The sequence below is a fragment of the Ursus americanus genome, chromosome 34 (assembly GCF_024610735.1).
Source record: "Ursus americanus isolate L20-20 chromosome 34, mUrsAme1.1.p, whole genome shotgun sequence".
NCBI classification, from domain to species: domain Eukaryota; kingdom Metazoa; phylum Chordata; class Mammalia; order Carnivora; family Ursidae; genus Ursus; species Ursus americanus.
In genome coordinates this window covers 9,569,523-9,593,507 of record NC_142160.1, presented here as the reverse complement: position 1 = coordinate 9,593,507, position 23,985 = coordinate 9,569,523, and the positions used below count along the sequence as shown (strand labels likewise).

Here is a 23,985-nt window from a genome sequence, read left to right as displayed (position 1 = left end):
TAGGTGGCGTTCCAGGGGACCTGGGGATGAGGAAGGAGGGAGATAATGTACTCCCAGGAGGTGTGGATTTTTTCACCTGCTGGAACCAGCTTTTGAAACCCTGGAGAAAGCTTTAGAATGGTCTTAAGTAGAATAAACACCAAGAATCAAAACCCATAAGGACCTCTGCTGGTGGCCATCGTCTGAGGGTTTCACTGGCCTCTGGCTGCGAGCTGTGGCTAGGAGCTGAAAAGCAAGCGTGGCTTGGCTGGCCTAGTGCTCTCTTCTGGGGCTGCTGGTTTGCTACGGTGTCTTCTAGTTATGTACTTGTTCATTTTGTACAGGACAGCCTGAAGAGTCCTACAGTGTTTGTAACCATAGTTACCAGTACATGCTCCATAGAAAATACTGGCACGAAATGTTCTTAATTAAAACTTTGACGGAGGGAGAGAGATTGTATTAATTCATGTATTAATTCAGCAAATAACAATTCTGTTCCTGCTCTCTTCCAAGCCTAGGTGTAGGCTTCTGTCCTCACGGTGCTTACATTCTGGTTGAGGGCACAGTATGTCAGGAGGTGACTCATGCCATGAAGAAAAGAGTGCCAGTTATAGGAAGAGTGAGTGGTGATGGTCGGGGTGGGGGCAATTGGAGATGGGATGGTCCAGAAAGGCCTCTCTGATAAGGGCCTCCGGAGCCAGAGAAGGGAGCCTTTCTCATGGTTCATTTTGATAGGTGCTTAACGTTTTTGTCTTTCTCATCCTTTACTCATTGGGATTCCTGCGCACCCCCGCTTTTCTTTCTTTTTTTTTTTTTTTAAAGATTTTATTCATTTGACAGAGAGAGACAGCCAGCCAGCGAGAGAGGGAACACAAGCAGGGGGAGTGGGAGAGGAAGAAGCAGGCTCCTAGCAGAGGAGCCTGATGTGGGGCTCGATCCCAGAACGCCAGGATCACGCCCTGAGCCGAAGGCAGACGCTTAACCACTGTGCCACCCAGGCGCCCCATCCCCCGCTTTTCTTTAAACCGAAACTAATTGAGAAATTACCCTGGAAGATTTTATGACATATAATATTTCGCTGCAAGCCTCGTTAACATGACTTCCCTTTCCGTGTGTCTCTAAGCGGTCATCATGTCCTCCCGGGACAGGGCTCTGTTCCTGGCTCTCCCGCTTGCTCGAACCAGCATGACCTGGAGAGGGGAAAGTCACCCTTCTTTACACTTCATTTGTAAAATGGGGATTCGAAGGGCACCCATCCGATAAGGTGGTCATTGTGCTCACGGCCGGCTCGCAGTGAGCTCAGGATAGGCCTTTGTTGTCATTGGTGGTGTCGCCAGTAGTGCGTCCCGTGTGGCTTCTTTTGTTGACCGGCTAAACTCTAGTTGAGGTTTGGGAAGCTACCAAAAACACACCGTCCTCTCTGACCAAATGCTTCAGGTAGAATGAATGTAAACGCTTCAGATGATTGATGAGTGCACGCTGAATTTAATTGGATGTGAAAATGTGCAGTATGGACTGAATCGTGAGTAAGCCATTGACAGAAATTTTAAATTCTTTGTTTCCCTTTACAGTCAAAAGGGTAGTGTTTTTAAAATAGAAATTGGTTATTTTTTTTTTTTTTCATCTTCACGAGTGTCTACTTCCAAACCTGAATTCATGCTGGTTTTCAGTAAACATGCTGTGGAACAGATAGCTTATTGTAGAAGAGAAAACACGACAATGACAGCCAATGGGTGGGGTTTTTGCCTTTTAGAATCAAGTCTAGTAAGTGTACAGAGGGGTCATTTTAGTGTAAATAGAATAAAAATGACATGTGCACTGAAGCAAAGTCTGAAGTAACTAATCATATGTCTGTTTCCACTTCTTTTTAAAAATCATGAGGTCAGATGTGAAGTCAAAATAAAACCCTTAAATATCTCCAGACACAGATGGTCCAGTGGATCATCCATTATAAGAACATTTTCCTGCCAGCTTCCTCCCTCCTCCCCAAACTGGGATTTCTGTTTCACATTCCTGCCAGAAATATTTAGCTGTACCCTTGCGGTCATCTGCCTGATGCCCTGAGCTTCAGGAACGGGGAGAAGGTTTTGTCTGGCTGTGTTACAGTGCTTTGTGGTCCATTTCCAGACACACCGACATTCCAGACATCACTGTTTAGATCTGACCCTGCAAATGAGCCCCTAATTAATCAGCTAAGATGTAGGTGACCTACAGCATTCAAGCAGAAGTATGGATATTTTTTTAAAGATTTTATTTATTTGAGAGAGAGAGCAAGAGAGAGAGCATGAGCAGGGCGGGGAGCAGAGGGAGAAGCAGGCTCCCCACTGAGCAGGGAGCCCGATGTGGGACTTGATCCGGGATCATGACCTGAGCTGAAGGCAGACGTTTAACCGGCTGCGGCACCCAGGTGTCCCAGAAGTATAAATATTTTTAATAGCATTCATTTGGCCATGGTGGCAGCTCCCTCTCAGAGCACACGAGAACAATTTTAAAGTATTTCTGTAATTCGCATCACATTCATATTCTAACGTCGTAATGCAGAAGGAGTTCGGTGAGGGCAGAGCATTAAACTCTCCTTACTCGGTGTTTGCTGTATGGACTGAGAACTAAAGCCGCTTGATACGGTAGAGATCTTCAACACTTGGAAGCTGTGTAGGGTAAAGGTGTGTCACAACGTACTGGGGCTTACTGCGGGCTCCGAACAATATAGAAGATTGTCCCGTCTAGAAGACATTTCTGTACCAAAAGGCACGTACAGCATAGACGTTTTCTCCCCCAAATGAAACCATGTGGAATTGGAGTTTGACGTCACCAAAAGAGCAGCATAAAAACGATCACTTACAGGAACCCGGTACTTGATTTTAAAAAGCTAGGTTTGGGCTCAGAAGTCAGACCTTCTGGGTTCAGATTCTTTCTGTGCCCCAAGGACATGTTGTCTTTGTTCCTTCCTGGGGTCAAAGTGAACGTTGAATGAGTCCGTGTGAGTGAAGCATTTGTAATAGTCTGCAGCACAGAGCACAGACGCTCAGTAAACGCTGGCTGTCACTGCTGTCACTGTGTTACTACTTCCAGAAATGGAAGCGTAGATACAGAACAAATTGCTGAACACAAGTTGCACAAGTGGTCTCTTGTTTCTAATCCAAATGTTCATTTTCATCGTTCTGCCTATCATCCTTTTCCCTCAATCATTACGCCTCCCCAGCTAACAGTTGTGTCAAGATAAAGATCTCGGTAAAAATGGGAAAACACAAAATAAGTAGAATACATTTTCAATTCTGAGTCATTCAGAGTCTGTATAAAAGCTAAAAACAAAGCCTAAGTGGAATTATGTGTATTTGTGCCCAATCCAGAGACTTCACAGTTTTTCTAGGTTGGAGATTTAAGGGCATGCCTTATTTATTTATTTATTTATTTATTTATTTATTTATTTATTTATTTATTAAGTAGGCTCCATCCTTGGAGTAGCCTGGGTGGCTCAGTCAGTGAAGCCTCTGACTCTTGATCTCCGCTCAGGTCTTGATCTCAGGGTCATGAGTTCAAGACATAGGCACGTTGGGCTCCTAGCTTGGCATGGATCATACTTAAAAAAAAAAAAAAAGGTTGGAAGCTTACCTGAGCCCCCAGGGTGCCCCGAGGGCATCCTTTTTTCACAGGCAAAAGAGCGTTCTGTTTTGTAGCACCACAATGCCTAACACCCCTATTCAGTTTCTTAAAATAATAATTGGAATATGTGCTTGTAACAAATTAATGGTTCCGAAGAGCTTAAAGAGTGAACAACGCCCTCGTGCTCTCTGGGGGTGACCCCTTGTGAGATTGGCGTGTACAAGTGTGTATGTGTGTCTCTAGATCTTAGAGACGTGATTTCTTGTTAACAAAAGTTGAATCCTACATATTCTATGTATTTTTCACCTAATAGGTCACAAATATTCTTCTAGGGGTAAAGAGACCTTGTCATAATTTCGAAGCAGCTGAAATTTGTTGATGACCGAAGATATTCTCTATTTTTTATTTCCTCGATGTTTCTTTTTTAAAATTTAAACTCCGGTATAGTTAACATACAGTTATATTAGTTTCAGGTGTACAGTATAGTGATTCAACAGTTCTGTGCGTTACTCAGGACTCAGTGTATCTTTAATTTCCTTCACATGTTTCACCTACTCACCCCCCCCCCCCACCTACCTCCCCTTGGTAACCATTGGTTTCCTAAATTTAAGAGTCTGGTTTTTGTCTGTCTCTTGTTTCCTTTGTTTGTTTTGTTTCTTAAATTCCACTTGTGAGTAAAATCATACAGTATTTGTGTTTCTGTGACTTGACAGATTTCACTTAGCATAATGCCCTCTAGCTCCATCCATGTTGCTGCAAATGGCAAGATTTCATTCTTTTTTATGGTTGAGTAATATTCCAAAGTAGAAATTATACCACATCTTCTTTATTTCTTCATCAGTCAAGACACACTTGGGCTGCTTCCATGATTTGGCTATTGTTGGTAATGCTGCAGTAACCATCAAGGTGCATAGATCCATAAAGCGCTTTTTGATTTCTCGTGGTGTAAGTTTCCACATGGTTCCTTAATATTTTCTTTTATGGAATTACTAAGTTAAGAGGAAATAAGTTTCTGTTCTCACACAAACCTTAGGAAAAAAATGTTTATTCTGCCTGTAAATCAGTCGGATTGTTTTGGGTTGAGGAGTGAGTTAATTTTTTTTTCTTTTTTTTCCTTTTTCCCTCTGGAGAGAGAAAATCATAAATGAATGACTTACATTTACAAATACACCAAAACTATATAACTGTCTCTGAGCAAATACAAACAAAACTGTAACAGTATAATTTAACTGCCTGCCACAATTTGTAGAAAATTAATCTCTCATACTCAGAAGAACTGCTTTTTAAATCAGCTTCCATATTTGCACCCTTAGTTATCTTGGGTTTATTTTTAAATAGTATGAACTTGAAGTCATTCCCATAACTGTGAAAGTGATCTTGTAGACAGAGATCTGAGCCAAAACACAATCAGGGAAATAAAGTTGTTATAGAAATACCATTTCTAGTGAGTTTTCTCTTAGCTCAAATAATACACCATTTGCTTATCCAAGGACTTGGAGGGTTTTTTTAATCACAATTTTTTATTAAAACAAATGCTACAAGAGCATCGTATAATTCGGACAAAATGCTTCTGAAACCCTGCAGTGTATAATGGCCTGATGGAGGGGGAGGGCCTGCTGACCCGGAAGTCAGAAGAGCTGACCCGGAAGTGGTTCAGGAACTTGCAGTATCGGTTGAGAGAGGAAGAGTTGGGGCTGCCATGCCCTCTTGTGTCATGAGAGGGTTCGATTCCATGTTTCTTGCTTGGAGCCCTTTCAGCAGAATTATTCTCTAAAAGTTGCTCTTCAGCAGGCCACCCATCAGATTCAGCCCAGAAAGTATTTTTCTAAAATTCATGGGTTTTCTGCTGCCACCCACCACCACCACCCAGTAGGCACGCCCAGGCCCTGTTTCGGGGAAATATTGTTGGAATAAACCGCCTTTAGAGCAAGGCCTCTTAAGAGATCTGGGGGCCACTGCTTTATGAACAGTTTTGTGTTAGGAATTTTTGTGAAGAAATTGAAGACTTTTCATCAGATTTTCAAAAGAGATAGCTGATACTCAGAAAAAATGAAATTGCAGATCTGGGACATCTGTTACAAACCTTGGGGAAGAGTCCCCCCGCCCAAAGGAGAATCTTTTACAAGGATTTAAAATCTGTCCACCACCTTTGTGAACCCATCCGTGGACACATGTTTGAAAATCTTACTTTTAAACTGATGCTTTATTTTTTTAAATGAGTATTGGTAACATGGCTGTGCAACTCTGGAAAAAGATGCAAGTTTATTCTGACTGATACTCTGCCTCCTAAAGTATGCAGTTCATTTCTGGCTAAAGCATACAGATTGGTAGTTTTTAGAACTGAATTGAGTTCTTGGATGTTCAGTCATTAATGGTGAAGTGAATTGTTGATATTGGACAGTGGCCACAGCTGTTTTTTCTTCCTCCAAGCAGCTAGTTGTTCATATCTCAGTAAAGATTTTTTTTTTTTTTTAAGATTTATTTATGAGAGAGAGCAGGAGCAGGGGGAGGAGCAGAGGAAGGGGGAGAAGCAGACTCCACACTGAGTGCTGAGCCAATGCGGGGCTCTATCTCAGGACCCTGAGATCATGACCTGAGCTGAGACCAAGAGTCAGATACTTAACCGACTAAGCCACCCAGGTGCCCCTCAGTAAAGATGTTTACAGTCTGCTCTGTCCCCTTCTCTGTTCAGGTCGATTGATAGCCATGCATTGACTGTCAGCTCTGTGCAAAGTGTGGTACTGCAGCAAAGATGTAACACGGTCTATGCCTTGAAGAACTCGCAGTCCAATTGGACCAATCCAAGCCAAGCCATGTACACCAGAAAAATGAATGATCACCTATGGCAGTATGTGTTAGCCACCAAATAATGTGCAAACAGAAAGTGCTCCAAGAGTTCAGCTGCAGTCAGTCCCTCTGAGATCAGGGGAGGAGATGAGGTCTTTAGCTGTATCTGGAAGCACACCCATGCTTAACCTAACTTTAGTTAATGCAGCCTGTCAGTGTGGCTTTTCTGGGTCAGGTCTTGGGATGGTTTGTAATTAAATGTGGGTGTGGTTGTGGTGAAGGAGAATCTGATTCTTCATCCACTCTAGCATTTTAATGTCTAAGTACCCACTTTTAGATACATTCATGACAGCTGTCTAGAATGTTCCCAGGAAAATATTAAAATGGCCCTAGAAATTATTAAACTACAACTCTGACCCTTGAAGCTCTCCAGTTCAAGTTGACTGAGTTGGTGGCCACATGCCTTGGCCTTCAGGCAGAGTTCTGAATGTTGAGCCTTGGATCAGAATGGCATTGCCCTTTCTCCTCCAGCAAAGAGGCATACCTTCTCCCAGAAGTAATATGTACCAAAAAAGCAGGTGATTCTTCATGAATAATCTCCACTGTCTGTTCCCCAAACCAATATGTGCGCTGAAAAGGATGAATTTATGCCCAAGCCCTATTCTTTATGGAAAAAACACATGTATTCAGATCCGTTTGAATTCGTGGTTTTATTTGGGGAAGAGACCTAAATGATTGCATGGCCTCTGTAATGATTCAGAAATTTCAGTCCCACTTCTTGACAAACAAGCTACATGTTCTTTAGCAATCAGATCAGAATGTTTAGCTGAAATTTTGACAAAATACATGTTTAATAGCTGGCCCACAGTGTTCATGGTTGCGTTTTTAGAAATCTCTTGGCATTATAAATAAAAGTGTGGGTTGCAAGGCAGAAGAGTTGGGATATGTGAACAGAGAAATTTTTAAAAGCCATTTTATTTTTTAAAATCAATTTTCTAACAAATATAGATACACAGTGCAATATACCAAGAACTAATACAAATTCTAGATGGAGAAATGTCACAGGAAATTGGAGAGAGTGATCTTGTAAAAAACAAAAACTCCTCCAGCCCTGTTTTCCTTCAAAGGCTTTTTCTTATAAAATAGTTTGCTTTTAACATTTCTAAATGGTGCATCCTAAATGGTTTAAAGCCAGGAACATACACAGAGTTTTCACTTAAGTGACTTATTTTTCATTATAGTTTGCCTTAGGTAGTATAATTATCCATATATTAAATGTATTTTAGAATTAATACTTCGAGGTGCTCGTATTTTCCAGAGCGTTGAGGTTTCTGTGACTCACTCTCTTTTAGTTATCACTAATCTGGTCAACTTGTAAAATGAGGTTCCTGCTTTATTGGCATTTATGGTCATTATTATTTAAAGACCGAAGCACAGCTGCCCCCCTCCCCTGTTGCCGAGCTCCCCAGTGGTGCCCGTGGGAACCATTGCCACCTGGTGGGAGCTCTGAGCCTCTAGGCCCAGAATGGTGGAATTCTGCAGGTGTTTTGTGGTTACTTCTGTGGTTTTACCCACATAGTTGGGGTAGCATTTACTGGTAGTCGTGGACTTCTACCCTTAATGGTCCAGGCCTATTAACTAAACTCCAGTCATTCATAGGAATTCAAATGGCCCAAGTTGATGGATTGAAACCAGAGGGAAGTCTAAACCCTTGTTTTCAACAGTCAGGTTTGTTTTTATTAAGGAAGCCCTGGGCCCAACATGGGGCTTGAACTCACGACCTGAGATCAAGGGTTGCATGCTCTACCAACTGAGCGGGCAGGCGCCCCTCAGCAGTCAAATTTTATATCCATTAAATAATTCAGTGGTTCTCAATCCTGGCTGCACATTAGAATTACTTGAGGAACTTTTTTTAAAAGTACTGCACTTGGGCCCCCCTACGGAGAGTTCATTGTATCTGTGTTTTTAAAAGCCCCACCCCCAGGTTTGTTGGTTCTCAAGTGCAGCCCGGGTCAAGACCGTTGGATTTTGTTGTCCTCTTTATTTTGGTTTTCCTGGCTGCACCTTTCCTGTGTTTGAGTCGAACACAGCAGTCCGGGGCTGGTGCACGTCTCATTCTTTGTGTGCTCTCTAACGACGATGGTCCTGATCAAGTTCAGACAATTGTTTACGGACCATTTGAGAGCAGCCAGAGTTTCAGCACCGTCCGAAAAACATTTTCTGGCAGCAGAGGTGACACATTCCCTCTGGTTCCAGCAAATGAGGACTAGCTTAACATTTAATGTTGTTCTTTGCCTTGCTAGTTAGTCTCAACGGAACCCTGGTGAGTTTCCGTCGAATTACGTAGGCGCTTAGGAAAGGCTTTCCATTCCCCAGCATTGCTCTTGGCACCGAAGAGGACCCAACCAAGAGCATAGAACGGAGGGATTCTAGGAGCTCACGTTCTTATGAAGGAGACACCCGTGAAGCCAAGAAAACAGAGGACAGGCATACTTTGGTCTGGACACTTAAGTGCTGTAGGACAGGGAGGGAGAAAACAGACCTCTGCGGACTAGCACCAGAGGAGAAAGGCTATAGAGGAAGTAGAACCAGGGCAAGCCTCGAAGAGTATGGTTCTAGTGCACAAGGTGAAATTTGCTGAAATTATAGGCCTGTAGAACGGTCTAGTAAGAAGGACACAGGTGGGAGTGATGGCGTCATGTGAGCCCTGGGGACGCGTAGAGGGTGGGAAGGGTTGAGCATTAGAACTCCCACAGGCAAGATAAAGCTGTCTGTTCATCATGAAGGACCCTCAGGTGCCTGCCGGTGGAGGTTGGGAGATGGGAGAAGTTCTAAGAAACCCTAGTTGACAAAAACAGAGCTTTGGTAAAGAGGAACAGTGGCCTCCGTGGAGGGGGGAGATTGTCTGCAAAGGCAGGCAGGGTCAGTGTGGATTTACTGAGCTGTTAGAAATGTTCTGTGTCTTGATGAGGAAGGTGGTTACACAGGCATATGCATTTACTGAAACTCATTAAACTCCACAATTGTGTGTTTCCTTGTATATAAATTATACCTCAACTTATAAATATGTTTTGAAAGCTTTGTTCAAAAAGAAAATAAGAGGGGTGCCTGGGTGGCTTAGTTGGTTGAGCGTCTGCCTTCGGCTCAGGTCATGATCCCAGGGTCCTGGGATTGAGTCCTGCATCAGGCTCCCTGCTCAGTAGGGAGTCTGCTTCTACCTCTGCCTGCCACTCCCCCTGCTTGTGCTCTCTCAAACTCGTTTGCTCTCTCTCTCTCTCTCTCAAATAAATAAATAAAATATTTTAAAAAATTAAAAATGAAAAAAATATATAAAAGAAAGAGAAATCTATGGATCCAAAAACTTAAAACCCAGAGCAACCAGTGGAAATCTGTGACAAGGATTCCGGTTCAGATATATTACAAAAGTTTTTCTGAGACCATCGGAGAAATGTGAATACTGACCAAATATGCAATAATCTTTTTAAAAAAATTTGTAGGTTATTTTTTTAGCTCTATAATTATTTTTTAAGAGCTCTTTGAGGAATAGATGCTAAAATCGTTATGGATGGCAGTGATAGGCCCTCCAGTTTTTGCTTCCCAGCACGCCCGTGTGAGTGGGTGGAGGAGTCTAGCTGGGCCAGAGAGCTCCGATGACTCTTGAAGCCCTGATGGGCACGCAGGGATTCGTTATACTGGTGTCTGCTTTTGTATATGTCTCTGATTTCAAAAATAATAAAAAACCGTTGGGGTATTTGCATTTTAAAAGTCCTCACTGGTTCTTGAATAGGAACATGCTTAATGAGAGAGTTTCTCCAGGAAGAGTGTGCTGGCACTCGGGGATTGTAGCTGCTGAGACTCTGGGGAGGTCACCCCACTGTCTCTGCCGTACTGATGAGTGGGGACGGAGAAGGGGGAATGGAAGCCAATACACTGCTTTGTTTACTTTGCTTAAAGTAAGTCAGAGGCGCTCAAAGAGCTTCCGTTTTTGCTGTTGGGGAAGCACATCAGGTCCAAGGGCACCGAATATTATCTGGAGGGTTATACCCGGTGTTGCATGTGTGCTGAGGGAGGGAGTGGATTTGTGGAGTCCCCTGGGAGGCCCTTGCCTGCAGAGCTAGAGGAGGGCACTTGTGCTACTGATTCACAGACAGAGTACTGCTCACACAATTAGGAAATGTGGGTTCTGGTCCAGCTATGAAGTCACCGAACCTCCCTGGCATTCACAATTCTTAGGTTGGATAGATGAGAATTAAAATTTAGGTGATCCCTAATGCCTCACTGTGAGCATTTTGCCTCCCTCCAGTTTTTTTAATCAGAGCGTCATTGTTTTAAACCAGCACTTTCCAAAGTGGGCCACGTGCATCAGAGTGTCTTGTGATCAGTGGGGATGTCAGAGACGCCCACCACTGGGGCCCCATCGCAGATCTACAGAATGATTTTATGGCAACAGGTGCTTGGGAATCTGCATTTTAGCAAATATCCCCAGATGATTCCTATGAACAGTAGAGTTTGAAGAGAACAGTTACAGAATCTATCATGGTTGTTTTTTCCCCCTAATTGCCTCAAAATACGATCAGTATTTAAATTTCTTTTCTTCTGAGGATCTAACCAATTTCAGAGCTTTAAAAAAGAGAAAGCTGTGATTAAATCCTTATCATAGGACATTACTGTGGGTAGATTTAAATTTATTTGGATTAGTAATTCACATTTATAATGCATAATTTAGGAAGTCAACAATGAAGAAGAAAAAATTATAGCCACCTGTAATTCTTTAGCCTTAGAAAAGCAGTGTTAAACAGGTTTGTTGTGTATCCTTCTAGACTTTTCTAGTATGCATACATATAAATATAATTATTTGCCAAAATAGGTTTATTTTCTCCAAATGATTTAATAACCTATTTTTAAAACTCAGTAATACTTTATGCTTATCTTTCTGTGCTAAAAATGTCTGCCTACATCAACATTTTAAATGACTGCATAGAATTCCTTTGTATAAATACACCAGACCTAATTTCACTGGTTTCTTATTGGCATACTGTGGTATCTGCCTCTTTCCACTGTTGTATGCATGGAAACAGTGAACATCCTTCTGTATCTTTTTGTACATCCTTAAGATAAAATTCTTAGAAACAACTTGCTAGTCAAAGAATTTTCTTATTTTTTTAAAGTGATTTTGAACACAGTTAATGTTCACTCTCAAAAAATGGCAAATACAGAGAAAAGTTAAAATCTCCATAGCTTCCAGGTAACTTTTGTATATTTTTCTGATAGGATCACATACGTAGAATCTTATTATCTGCTTTTCTCGTTTAACCATACATTGTAAACATCTTGCCGTGGCAGCCGCATTAAAGATACCGTGGTATTCCTAGATACATTAATTATATGCAATGAATTGGTCTGATTCTTCTGCTCGAGTCAGTGAACAAACATTAAGTACCTGGGGTACACAAAAGCAGTCTAGTAGATGTGAGGAGAGAAAGTTGATTCGCACAATTTCGTGCCCTCCAAATTCTTACAGACTAGAAGGGAGTCTTAGGCGGTCCCAGATCTTTTGTCTTACAGATCCTGGAAGAGGGTCTGAGAGCTGGACTGTGGGAGTCAGAGAAAGGAAAGTCATGTTTAGTTCGGTCAGGGAAGGCTCAAAGAGAGGGTGACCGAGGGCTTGACCCTGCGAAGGTGGGGAGGAAGATGCGTTCCCAGTAGAGGAGTGTTTACCAAGACGAGCTGTCAGGAAAATGAGGGACATCCACTCTCAGCATCTCGTGACTGGGAGGCAGCCCTCCCCTCCAAAGGGACCCCAGGCGTGGTGGGAAATAAAGGTGGAGAGGTAATGAGATGTGTCAGGCTATGGGTGGTCTAGAGTATGTGGCCAAGCATCGTGGGCTGCATTTCCTGAGCAGAGGGGAGTGTTTTTTAGCTTTGCTCAGATTCGTTTTAGCCAGAGTGCTGATGGGATTTGAGGGGTGGAGTTTTGCTCTTCAGCAGAGTGTGTGAGAGGCCGTGGTAAAGGGAGAGGCCGTCAGGATGCTATGCTGCCCACCCCACCAGAGCCGACCCGGGCAGTAGCAGCTGGGGCAGGGGGAAGAGAGGGAGGTGGAAGGACCGGCCTGGGCAGACCCGGATGTGGTGATGAAGGGAAGGTTAAGGGTCAAGAAGGCCTTGGGGTTTGAGTTTGGGTGGCTTCCACAGTACTGCCAAAAATGCAAAAAGAAAACAGAGGGAGAAAAACACTTGAGAAAATGATGAGTTGCAAAAATTAAAAAAACAACAACAACAACAGTGTTGCCCATTTCGTTTGGTCTTAACATCACACGCTTCTACACCTGTCTCCTTCCTGACAGGCGGTAGCTTGGAATACACCTGTAAGTGTGGAGGCCTTCAAGCAGGAGCTCCGTTCAACATCCAGACCTCCCGGCATGAACAAGCAATGGGGAGCACAGAAGGGACACCCTTCGGCAGCCAGGACGCCTGCCCCTCTCAGGAAAGCACGCTGCCCCCCGTGAACCTGACGGACGACCAGATAGCCGCCGGCCTCTATGGTAACCTTCCTCACTCAGCCCTGCTCGGCCTCGGGATTCTAGGACCAGCGCTGCTGGCACCCCAATCTAATGTTAGACTGCCTCATAGGTTGACCTGGAAAAACCATTGAGCTAAGAAGTGTTAGGAAGGTAGGCCTAGAACATCTTTAAAAAGATTGCAAAACAAAGGAGTGTGCCATCCCCCGAAGAAAACGCATCTGATTTTGTGAATTATGAAATATTTTAAATAGCATTTCATTCCTTCTGTCTGGCAGGCATAACTTTTTCCCAGATTATCTCAGCTGAAGGAAAAGAACAATAATAATCCCTATTTTAGGGCCTAAGTGGTTTCTGAGGCCCGAATGAGATACGACACTGCTTTATAAACAGTGAAGCCTGATACAAATGCTAGTTGTCGTTGCTTTTGTTATGTCTGGAAGTACTAATGGTGGTTTTTTCCCCATTTAAAGAACTTCAAATTATTTCCTTTACATGCACACATCTTTCCAGTGGATTTTGTGCAAGCATCTCATATGCACGGGCCAAGATCTAAATTTACATGAATAAGAAAAAAATGAACACGAAGAAAAATTTCTTGGTCCCTTAACTTGTGTGGATATGAGTTGTGTTAATTTTGCTCACCTCGATTCCCTTTTTCACAGTATGTACAAACAGTGAAAGCACACTGAAGTCTATCATGAAGAAGAAAGATGGCAACAAAGATTCAAATGGCACAAAGAAGAATCTTCAGTTTGTTGGCATCAACGGAGGGTAAGGAAAGATGGTGGTGCCAGCCACTCTGTACGTGGTCTGTCTGTCTCCTTCACCTCTTCTCTCCTCAAGTCCCATTTAAAGGTGCCCAGTCTGGGCTGCAGCCACATCTTGGTGACGGAAGATCCCCTCAGAAAGGTGCATTTGGGCTCCTCTCCTGTCCTCTTCTTGCTGTCTTTAAGGATATGTCACTCTTGAGAAGACACCTGGTGACACTGAGCGATTTACACCTTCCCACCTCTGGTCCGAAAACAGTAGCCTTCAACAGAAGCAGCAGGCGGCAGGTGTCCTGCGGTGTTGGACAACTTGTTTTCCCCTGTATCAGACTCAAAACCAAACAGAAAGAGGCAAGAGCATCACTCCATGGGCTGGTGATGGCCATCCGCTCCTTCAGAATGGGCTGTTTTGCTTAGCTCTCCATGCTTACATACAAAATTGTAGGGCCTTTCACTTGGCCACTGATCCAGCTGTGCCTTCCATTCTTTCCTTCCTAAATAGAATGTTAAATAGCTGTTTATTCCTTCTCTTTGGGCCAGATAAATAATGAAGCCTGTTTGTCATCCTAGAATTGAATCAGAGGAGCTAATCTATTAATCCGTATATGGCCTCGGCCTCGACAAGAAAGCAATAATGCAGCTAGTCGAGATAATATTTGTAGCAAAGCATTATATAAAGATTTAAGTTAATGGGGCCTATTTTCTGAATCTTTGAAGTCAATAGTTGGGTAGTGTGGCCCAGGACGTTTTGGAGGACGTGTGTCAGAGGAACTATCAGTTACTTCCATAATCTGTTCACCATGACACGGGGACAATTAAGGGAGCAAAATAGGAAGAATGTAAGGGAAAAGGAAAAAAAAGGGGGGGGGGAACAGAAAAAATGAACCACTGCAGACCCGGCTTTCCTGAAGTAAGTTTCCTTTGATTTATCCTAAGCCAGAGGTGCTGTATATACGTATTTTTTTTTCTGCAAGTAGTATAATGATACTAATTGGCAACTCAAGTTATCCCTTTTAAGTCAGAACCCATTCAAAACCACCAGATTTTTAAATAGACCTTACTTTGAACTTCTAAATGCAGGGTCTAAAACCACTGGTCAGATGTCTGGAGTCAGCCGCTTTCCCTGCATAAGAGTTTCTGTCAGGGTCTTTCTGGGCACACCTTGCATCTCCTGAACTCCCAATTGCCACCTAGGTATGAAACAACCTCAAGTGATGATTCCAGCTCGGATGAAAGCTCTTCCTCCGAGTCAGATGACGAGTGTGATGTCATTGAGTATCCTCCTGAGGAAGAGGAGGAGGAAGAGGAGGATGAAGACACTCGGGGAGTGGCGGAAGGGCACCATGCCGTTAATATTGAAGGTTTCAAGTCCGCCAGGGTGGAAGATGAGATGCAGGTTCCAGAATGTGAACCTGAGAAGGTGGAAATCAGAGAGAGGTGTGGTACCCTCCCCTCCCCTCCCTAACCCTTCCCACGTTGAATGTGCCTTTGGCCAGAGAACTGGCCGATGAGGAGATTTTGCCATTGTTAACTATTGGTTGGGTCTTTCCGATCCCCAGAGGAAAGCTAGACTTCATCGTCAGAGGTACGACCGTCATGTCATGTTGCTAATAAATACAGGTGCGGAGGGAGATAACTCCTAGATCTCGGAGAGTAACAAAGAGAAGGGCCTGGTCAGGCTGCCACCTTTGCTTCCTTTAAATGTATTTGCTGGCTTATTTTACATGTGGAGTCACCGTCCACAGAACTCTTACATGCCACTGAAGTTTCCAGTGTTTGAACAACCCACCTTCTATTTAAAGGCACGTTAGAGTTTTGTGTGGCCAGCACATGTCTTTTCCCGATTTTATCATTAGCCGTTTATCTTGATACAGGGGTCAGTACTGTTATTATAGGGTCGCTGTGTGTGAAAGGAGCAGTTTTTTAGCCCCAGCCATAGATTGCATTCACTGCCAAGATGATGTGATCAGTCACATGTCTGCATTTTGTGGATGATGGAGTGACAGGGAGCGCCACAAGAATGGGTTTGGGAGTCTTCTAAACAGCACCTGAAATACCCAGTAAACAACTCTGGTTGGCTGAAACACGTACCTAACGATGTAGCAGATTTTAAAGACTGCTAGCAAATGTGCAATCAGTGCTTTTGTAAAACAGAGAATAGAACAGATGGAAATTTCAAGACGGTTTTTCACTGTGTGGAGTATAAATAGAACATTTCAGAAAACTTTAATTTTGCAAATGAAAGTTTAACTGCGTTAACACGAGGTAAGTGTTTCTAGTTTATAGTCCCAAGTATTTTGACACGGCTCAGGTTCTTGTCATCTAGGTTTTTTGTGGTTTTTTTTTTTTAACAGCTCTATTGAGCTATCCTTTATTTAGCATACATCATCTGATTTTTCAGTTTAGATTTTCATGGGGTTTAAACACTTTCTGAGTTCAGATGTGTGGTTTACTGGTCAGTGTATTGGATACGTGGTAATTCCGACCTCTTCACACCCATAAGAGTAAAAATATTTTTAAGAACTTACAATAAAGGGAGTAAAAAAGTTCCAGATGTTATTCCATAATGTCATAAGGGCCAAACAGGTGAGGCTGAAAGCTGCCCGTATAGAAAGGCCTGAGCTCTGGCTGGAGACATTGGCTCTGTACATCCTCAGATGCCTAGGGAAGCCCGCTTGACCTCCAGGAGAGCATCTTGCACGATCTGAACCTGCTGTGAAGTCCCCTCGGGGGCCTCTTGTCTTTTAAAGGGGTGTAGAGTTTGCAATAAAAATGCCTTTCCTTTGGTGGCCAGTCATGAACTCTCTGTCTTTTATCTTGTCGTAGGTATGAATTAAGTGAAAAGATGTTGTCTGCATGCAACTTACTGAAAAATAATATAAATGACCCCAAAGCTTTGACCAGCAAGGATATGGTGAGTCTGCCCTACAGACATTGTCCCCAGTCTGTCCAAAGTGCCCGAGTGGACACCAGAGTGAAGGTGTCTAGCCTGCCCCTGAGCTTTTGTTGCCCACGTGCTTTGCCCCCGAACTATTTCTAGTTCGTGTAAGCAGAGTGAGCCTCACGCTGCCCTGCTCACACCGTGAACGTTTCCCTCGGGCCCAGCAGCAGACATCCCCACCCTGTACTTTTCTCGGCGATGAGGCCTCCGTGAGGCATATACTTGCCCGCGGGAGGGAGGGCTAATTGCAGTCAGTCGTCAGGTTTCGACACATTCTGCTTCCGCTCACAGAACCTTGTGATCCAGGGAGAAGAGTCACCAGATTTTTTTTTTTTTTAAGTTGGCATATAGTTTTTCAAAAAGCAACCTATCTGGGCCGAGGTCAGCATTCCTTTCAACTATGAAAGTGCATATTATGTTCTCATGTGGAATGCAGGCGGCCACTATTTTTAAACTTTGGAGTCACTGCACTTGTCATCCTCGCCCAGTTTGAGAGACTTGGAAGCACCCAGCAGGGACGCTGGTGGCTGCTTTGGGAGCATGAAGGACACGGCACAGGACAGAGGAGTGTTTCTGTGGCGATGGTGAATCGGACACCATGGTGAAGTTCGTCGCTCCCTCCCTGGTTGAAGTTTTGAGGCGCGGCTTCTCTCCTAGGTCAGACCCGCCCTCCGGGTGACAGTTCTCTTCGGTGCATTGAGAAAATGTAGGTTCTCACGTTCCGTTAGACAGAATAGGCGTTTGAATCTTTGCATCTCATCAACGTGAAGTTTTCTGCCGCGTAACAGAAGTCAGCAGCGAGTGAGAAGGTTGGTTTAAAAGTCTCACAAGATTATAGAGTGATGGAACCAAAATGTTAGAACTAGAAGGGATTTCAGGGATTACCTCGTCCCGGAAAGGCACAGTTTTCCTCGTGGACGACACGCACAGTCGGAGGAAGGACTGGTAGCAGCTGTCACAGACGTGAGAGGCGCGTGCGTGCCTGTGAGGACAGTCTCTCCTGACCTGTTCTATTTTAACTGAGGCCCTGAAGATTCGGAGTCTTGACCAGAGTTCGTTAACTAGCTACTAGTTAGTACTGGGGCTAAGTGATACCTCTGGAGTCCTGGTCCATGTTTTATTTATCCTCTCTGAATCACATCACCTTATCATATGGCTTCCTTTTTTAAAATAATGGTTGCATCTCATATTTGTTTCTGTTGCTACAGAAACTTAAATTTCTCGGAGCCAGCTGTGTCTTGACATTGAATCAGCACACGAAAAAGGCACATGGCGTTGGTGTTTATAGAAGAAAACACTAAATAAAATCCCTGGCCTGGGGCGGGGGTGGACACAGAATTCCATCAGTTGAACTAAATTTCCGTCTACACCTCAGTCATGGAGAGCAAAACCATGAAATGTCACTGCAGTGTTAATATTTCCCATGAGGTTTAACCTGAACTTGAAACTGGTGCCTCTGGACCCTAGATCTTAGAGCTGTAGTATACCTTTTCTATGACCATTCTCAAAATACGGGGTCATGTGGTCTTCAGAGAGGATTGTTGATTTTTCTGGCCCCAGATTGCCAAGCATATTGTCCCGCACACACTCCGTGGTCAGTTCCTTTTTGGTTAAATTGAACTCATTTGGTGAAAAAGTGTTTAAGGAATTGTGCCGTGAAATGTGGTAGACACATGAACAGCCACAGTGCCGGGGCCAATAACCAGAACAGGTCACCACATTCGCAGCAGTAACAGAATTCAACACCCAAACGACACAAGTTTCCATCTCTCTGCGTGAGGATGAACTCCAGAGGAATGAAATTTGAACATGCAGAAGAGTGAGCAGAAGAAAAGAAAACATTAGATGAAGTTCTTCCCCACCTAGGACCCTTTCCATCAAGTGACGCAAAATATGATTGAACGGGCTAAAACTGAATCATCAGTGGCAGGACGATAAAGCTACAGAAGCCAGTGCAATTCCAGCTCCCACTTCTCTGTAGGAAGGGGACCTCCTGAGTTCTGGTGCTGTTGACATAAGCTTTCCATCTTTCTTTGATGTATCTCTAAACCTTTCAAGAGTAAGCAAAGGACAGGTGAACGGTAAACTCATGTAAAAAGGGCTCGTGGAAAAAGTGTTCTGGTTCTTCCCATCACCAGCAGTGGTCATGCGTAGTCTGCCTTGAACTTCACAGGGTCTGGGTTTGACTTGCTTGCTCATGAAATAAGCCCCATGTTCATGTGTCCACAGCCTAAGGGAAGGCATGCACGGGGCTCATGATCAGATGCAGGCGGTCCTAATGAGAAACGTAATTTGTTTTGAACCCGCTTTTTAATCCCTTTCCATGGTTGAACGTTTGTCTTTGGGATTGGAGTGGGAACTGGATTGGCCACACCCTCGTGGGCTTTCAGCCCAGTGCTGTGCGGATGTTGAAGCAATTAAGGGTGGTCTGGATAGGAAGAAAGCAGCAGAATTCAGTGTGGGTGAAGGAATTTCTTCTGTCCTGATTACCCTGAAAATCATGTGCAGGGCCGGCATAATTACATAATATTAATCGTTCAAGACTCAACGGAGCCAGGCCTACGTGTTTTTATGTGTATTGCTCCATTTGTCCTCATCACAAGCACTGTGGGGAAAAGGTATTTCTATTACCCTCGTTTTGCAGATGAGTAAACTGAGGCAGGGAATAAGTATCTTCCCCAGGAGAGTACAGCTCACAAGTAGCAGAGACAGGGTCGGACCCTTGCCGGGACAGCCCCTGCGCAGTGCTGCGTGGCCTCATTTCCAGAAGTTAGAATGTGTCTGTGGTTGGAAGTCAGGAGGGATGCTCCCGTTTGGAGTCTGAGGCTCCTTTTCGGGCCCCGGGTTGCATGAGTTGTTCTCTGAGAGCCGGTTCTAGCTGCGTACGCTCTGCCTATAAAAGGCCTCGTTTCTCGGGCTTTCAGCTGGGTCTCGGGGAGGGCTATAAATAGAAGAACTAATGGCCACCTTCCGGTGTTTTGGCAGCGGTTCTGCCTGAACACCCTGCAGCACGAGTGGTTCCGCGTGTCCAGTCAGAAGTCGGCCAGTCCGGCCATGGTGGGGGACTACATAGCGGCGTTCGAGGCCATCTCCCCGGACGTCCTCCGGCACGTCATCAACATGGCCGACGGCAACGGCAACACGGCCCTCCACTACAGCGTGTCCCACTCCAACTTCGAGATCGTGAAGCTGCTCTTGGACGCCGGTGCGTACGCCGCCCTGGTCTCTTCCCTGACCGCGCGCGGGGGCGCCTCACCTCCCAGAAGCAGGGTGACCCACTGCTCGGTCTGGGTCCCCCCCCACCCTCTCCCACTGCCTTTCCACGAGGTGTGGCAAGGACGCCCGTCTCGAGTCGCTGGTGGGAGGCTGGAACTTTGAACAGAGCTGGGTGACACGGACTCCAGATCCGTTTCGAAAGGAGGTTTTGGGGATATTCTTGCTGCAGTTCAGCTGTGTTCAGGCAGGGAGTCTCCCCGGTGATGAGCGTGACTCAGGGTCCCTCCTGAGCTGAATCGCTCAGGCGGGGCGGGTGCGCTCTCAGGAGACAGATCGCGGCTCAGGGGACCAGCGTCAGCTTGCAGGCTGATCCTTTTGCCTTTACTCCATGACCCCATCCAGCGGCCTTGCACAGGTGTGCGCTAGCTGAGATGCAGACCACTCAAGGCCACCATGACAGATTGTAGTAGAATCGTGACCATTCCCACCAAAATACACCCTGTTACTGGGGACTCAGCATAGAGTGAAGACAGTGTTATTCTTACACCTGAGCCCTAGTAACGAGAGCAGTGGAAATTCTTGTTTATAATCGGAATATCCCATCCCAGAATACAGCCACTGCCTGTAGTATACACGAAGTGAGGGTGTGCTACACAGAAGGGTCCCCTTGGAAGATAGCGGACTTCCAACTTTTTGTTCAAATATAATAGCCCAGTGGTACAGACAATCCCCAAGTCTTCTGATTTATTTTCAAAATACATATTTTTACTTCTAGTAAGTGACTGATACAGAATTTATAATACCTCAGTCTTAAATTAGCAAGAACACGATGTGAACATTTGATTTAGCATATGCAATAAAATTGTCCAGCTTCCCCCTACTGCTTCTTGATCCAACTCTCTAATTTCTTCTACTCCATTTTGGGGAAATTAGATTAAGGCAGGGAAGTAACCAAGCAGATGTATCCCCTTTTCTAAGTTTGCTTATTCCCGGCATATGGGGCTATGTTAGGCTAAAACTGCTTCCATCTTAGTGGAAGGAATTCCAGGCCTCCTTCCCTTTAGACTTTCCAGACTATAAACAGAGCTGGTGGTACTGTCAGCCCATGTTGTTGTTTAAACGGAGAAGTGGGTAATATCCAGTGGAGCCGAAAACAGGATTTCAGATTACTCTCGAAAGTAACAATTTAATCTACCCTTGGAAAATTTGTGTGGATATGATATTTTAGTAAATTATTTCACTTCCGCGGTTGGGTGGCTTTGGTTAATCACTGTACTAGATATACTTGACCCACTGCTTCCCACCGTTACAGGCTGAGACTGGGGCTCCATACGGCACGTCTCTGAACACCCGAACATCACGGATGATGGGGAGCCTCACAGAGCTTGTTGGCTCACGTGCTTCTCTATCACACAGCTGTTTCTTTCTCCTTTTCTACATTAAAAAAACACGCTCTGTGTGTAAATGCCATCACATCCCTGCTATGCAATTATTTTTGAGCTTAAGACAAGTCTTCATGGTACTTTCTCTTCTCACTCCTTATGATAGAAATATTGTGAACATTTTAACTCTATTTGGTCATGCATGAAAGCTTCTTTCCTGCACTGTCCATTCCTTTTATTGTATTAGAAAGTGCTAAAGGAATTTAAAAAGAATCGTTGATGCCTCCTTAAAGAATTAGAGGAATAGAAAAGGTCTGGTCTGTTGTGTCTGTTAGTCCCTGGCAGTTTCTCACTGCATTTGCTCCCAGACCACAGTGCCGAGAACAGCTAGCTAGGGGTCATGGGATTGGAATTTGGCTTCCAAGGGCCCCACGCAAGTCAGAGGAGCAAACTCGGTCTCAGAATGAGTGATCTCTGAGTGGGTGATGCCATAGTCAGTGCTCTCTATGCAAGCCTTTACAAAGCCTTCATATTTGTAGCTCTCCCTGCCTCCTTTGTTCCACAGTCATGATCCCCCAAACACAGATGAACGTCCACATCCCACATTCTGTGGACTCTTCAAATTCACCATTACTTCAAACAAGCCCCAGCCCTCCAAGCTGTTACTGTCCAGCCACCGGCTACGAACAAGGGTGCTCTGAAGACTTACTCTCACTTTTGCTTTTGGCCTCACACAAGACCAGAAAACCTCTTCTTTCATTGAGTATGAAAACGTCTGTCACAGGGTGACTTGGAGCACCGGAGGCCGGTTCAATGGTCTCCTCCCAACCCTGTTCCTTTGGTCCCTGGGGAGAAGCGTTGCTGTCGAAGGCTTCTCCCTGACAAGACTCGTGTCTTTGCAGACGTGTGTAACGTGGATCACCAGAACAAAGCGGGCTACACCCCCATCATGCTGGCAGCCCTGGCCGCGGTGGAAGCCGAGAAGGACATGCGCGTCGTAGAGGAACTCTTCGGCTGCGGGGATGTGAACGCCAAAGCCAGCCAGGTGAGCGCACTTGTCTCCTGGGTCCGCGCTCACACAGCTCCGACCCGCACCCAGCCCAGCCGCAGAGTCATCACCGAGCCTGTGCTCCGTGGCCCAGCCCCACATCCATGTGGCTGCCCGGCTGCCCCTGATGACCAGACATGCCAGTGGAGTACCGGCTTCAGTGTCACATCGCGGGCGTCCCCCTCTGTGGCTTTGCACCCCACCTCTGTGTGGGGCAGGGTGCGCGTGCCCTATAGGTCGGCCCCCCTCTGAGTGCCGGGGAGTCCCCGCCATCTGCCTGGCAGTGGCTGCTTCCTGACTGTCTCCGTGGTGTAGTGTCTTCACGCTGGGCACACAGTGGCCCTGGTCTGGTTGGACCTCTAAGCACCTTTGAACTTCCCGGCTCCTAGCTGTAAGGAGACAGACCCTCCCAGCGATGGGGGAGCCCTGACACATTACACTGACACATTAGCTCCTGGCTCAGAACAGGAAGCTGCTTCTCCTGCCACCGCCCAGCCCCAGGTTAATTCCACATCTGCTTTGTTCCCTCTGTCGTCACGCCGGCCCCCCGCTTGCCCCCCCCCCCCAGTGCAGGCCGCCCTCCCGGCCGGTCTCGGCTGTGCTGCTGATGCGTTTCTCCCCACAGGCGGGACAGACGGCCCTCATGCTGGCCGTCAGCCACGGGCGGATCGACATGGTGAGGGGCCTGCTGGCCTGCGGCGCTGACGTCAACATCCAGGACGACGAGGGCTCCACGGCCCTCATGTGTGCCAGCGAGCACGGGCACGTGGAGATCGTCAAGCTGCTGCTGGCCCAGCCCGGCTGCAACGGCCACCTGGAGGACAACGTAAGGAGCGGACGCGGCCTGCGCGGGGTGTGCAGGGGGCCGCGGGGCGGGAGCTCTGCCCGTGCCCCTTGGCAGGGGGAAAGGGCACATCCTCCGTGCTGCTCATTGGGGTTTTGTGTTATGGTCCCGGCCACCGCGCTTCCCCGCCCCGCACGGCCGCGTGTCCTATGTGCAAACTCACTCTCCCGGTAGCTAGAACCAAAGGCAGGAAGATCGGGCCCCGCGCACACTCGTTACGGGAGGAGGGTGAGGAGCCGGTCCGAGAGCCAGGCCGCGGAAGGGGAGGCGCAGACTGACAGCACAGAGCAGTTTGAGCGTGGACATCTTGCGGGTCCTGGGAAAGCTGGACTGCTAGTTGTTCCAGGCCGGAACTACTAGATGGCTGGAGCCAGCTGTCACCACAGCGAAGCACTTTCCCACCCCCGAAACGGGGCCCCTCAGAGGGAATCACTCGTGTGTCTCACCAGCTCGGCCCTCCAGACCGTCCGGCTCCTTCGAGCACATCTCCCCGCTCCTGCTCTGGCTTTTCCATCATCGTAACCCCGATTTGCTCTCCCGGTTCCAAAGCTGTCCCTGTGCCAGATAACCCCTAGCCTGGGAAACACTGTAAGGAAAGCTGCTGCCTCTGGATGTCTCCAGGCCGAAGGGAAAGAGTACCAGTAGGTGAAGGCACAGGAACTAATATTTGGGTGGTGCCATGGTTCAAAGTGCAAAGGTCACAGAGGTCAGACTGGGTTGGTTCTGCTTTGGAAAGCTCATCTCCATTGAGCACAGGTTTGGCCCAGAGCTTTCTTCAGCCCAAAGCACTAAAAAGTTGGAAGGAAAATATCCTATTTTGCACTAAGCGTCAGATCCCGGGGGGGGGGCCAAGGCAGCAGGAAAAGCAAACCAGTGCAGGCATTGACTAGTACCAAG

The 23,985-nt window shown here is 45.9% G+C and overlaps 1 protein-coding gene across 7 annotated transcripts in view; it reads left to right on the top strand.

The window, feature by feature from the left end:
* KANK1 (KN motif and ankyrin repeat domains 1) overlaps positions 1 to 23,985 on the top strand; it is a 181,756-nt gene that overhangs the window by 154,908 nt on the left and 2,863 nt on the right. For 6 of the 7 annotated variants that reach the window (XM_087858759.1, XM_087858757.1, XM_087858758.1 and 3 more), the window contains 7 exons: positions 12,714 to 12,911; positions 13,553 to 13,661; positions 14,852 to 15,094; positions 16,484 to 16,571; positions 19,584 to 19,803; positions 22,099 to 22,241; positions 22,870 to 23,070. In XM_087858759.1, coding sequence (XP_087714885.1) covers positions 12,714 to 12,911; positions 13,553 to 13,661; positions 14,852 to 15,094; positions 16,484 to 16,571; positions 19,584 to 19,803; positions 22,099 to 22,241; positions 22,870 to 23,070 — 1,202 coding nt within the window. The remainder of the gene's footprint in view (positions 1 to 12,713; positions 12,912 to 13,552; positions 13,662 to 14,851; positions 15,095 to 16,483; positions 16,572 to 19,583; positions 19,804 to 22,098; positions 22,242 to 22,869; positions 23,071 to 23,985) is intronic. The other variant, XM_087858760.1, reaches the window with a different exon arrangement.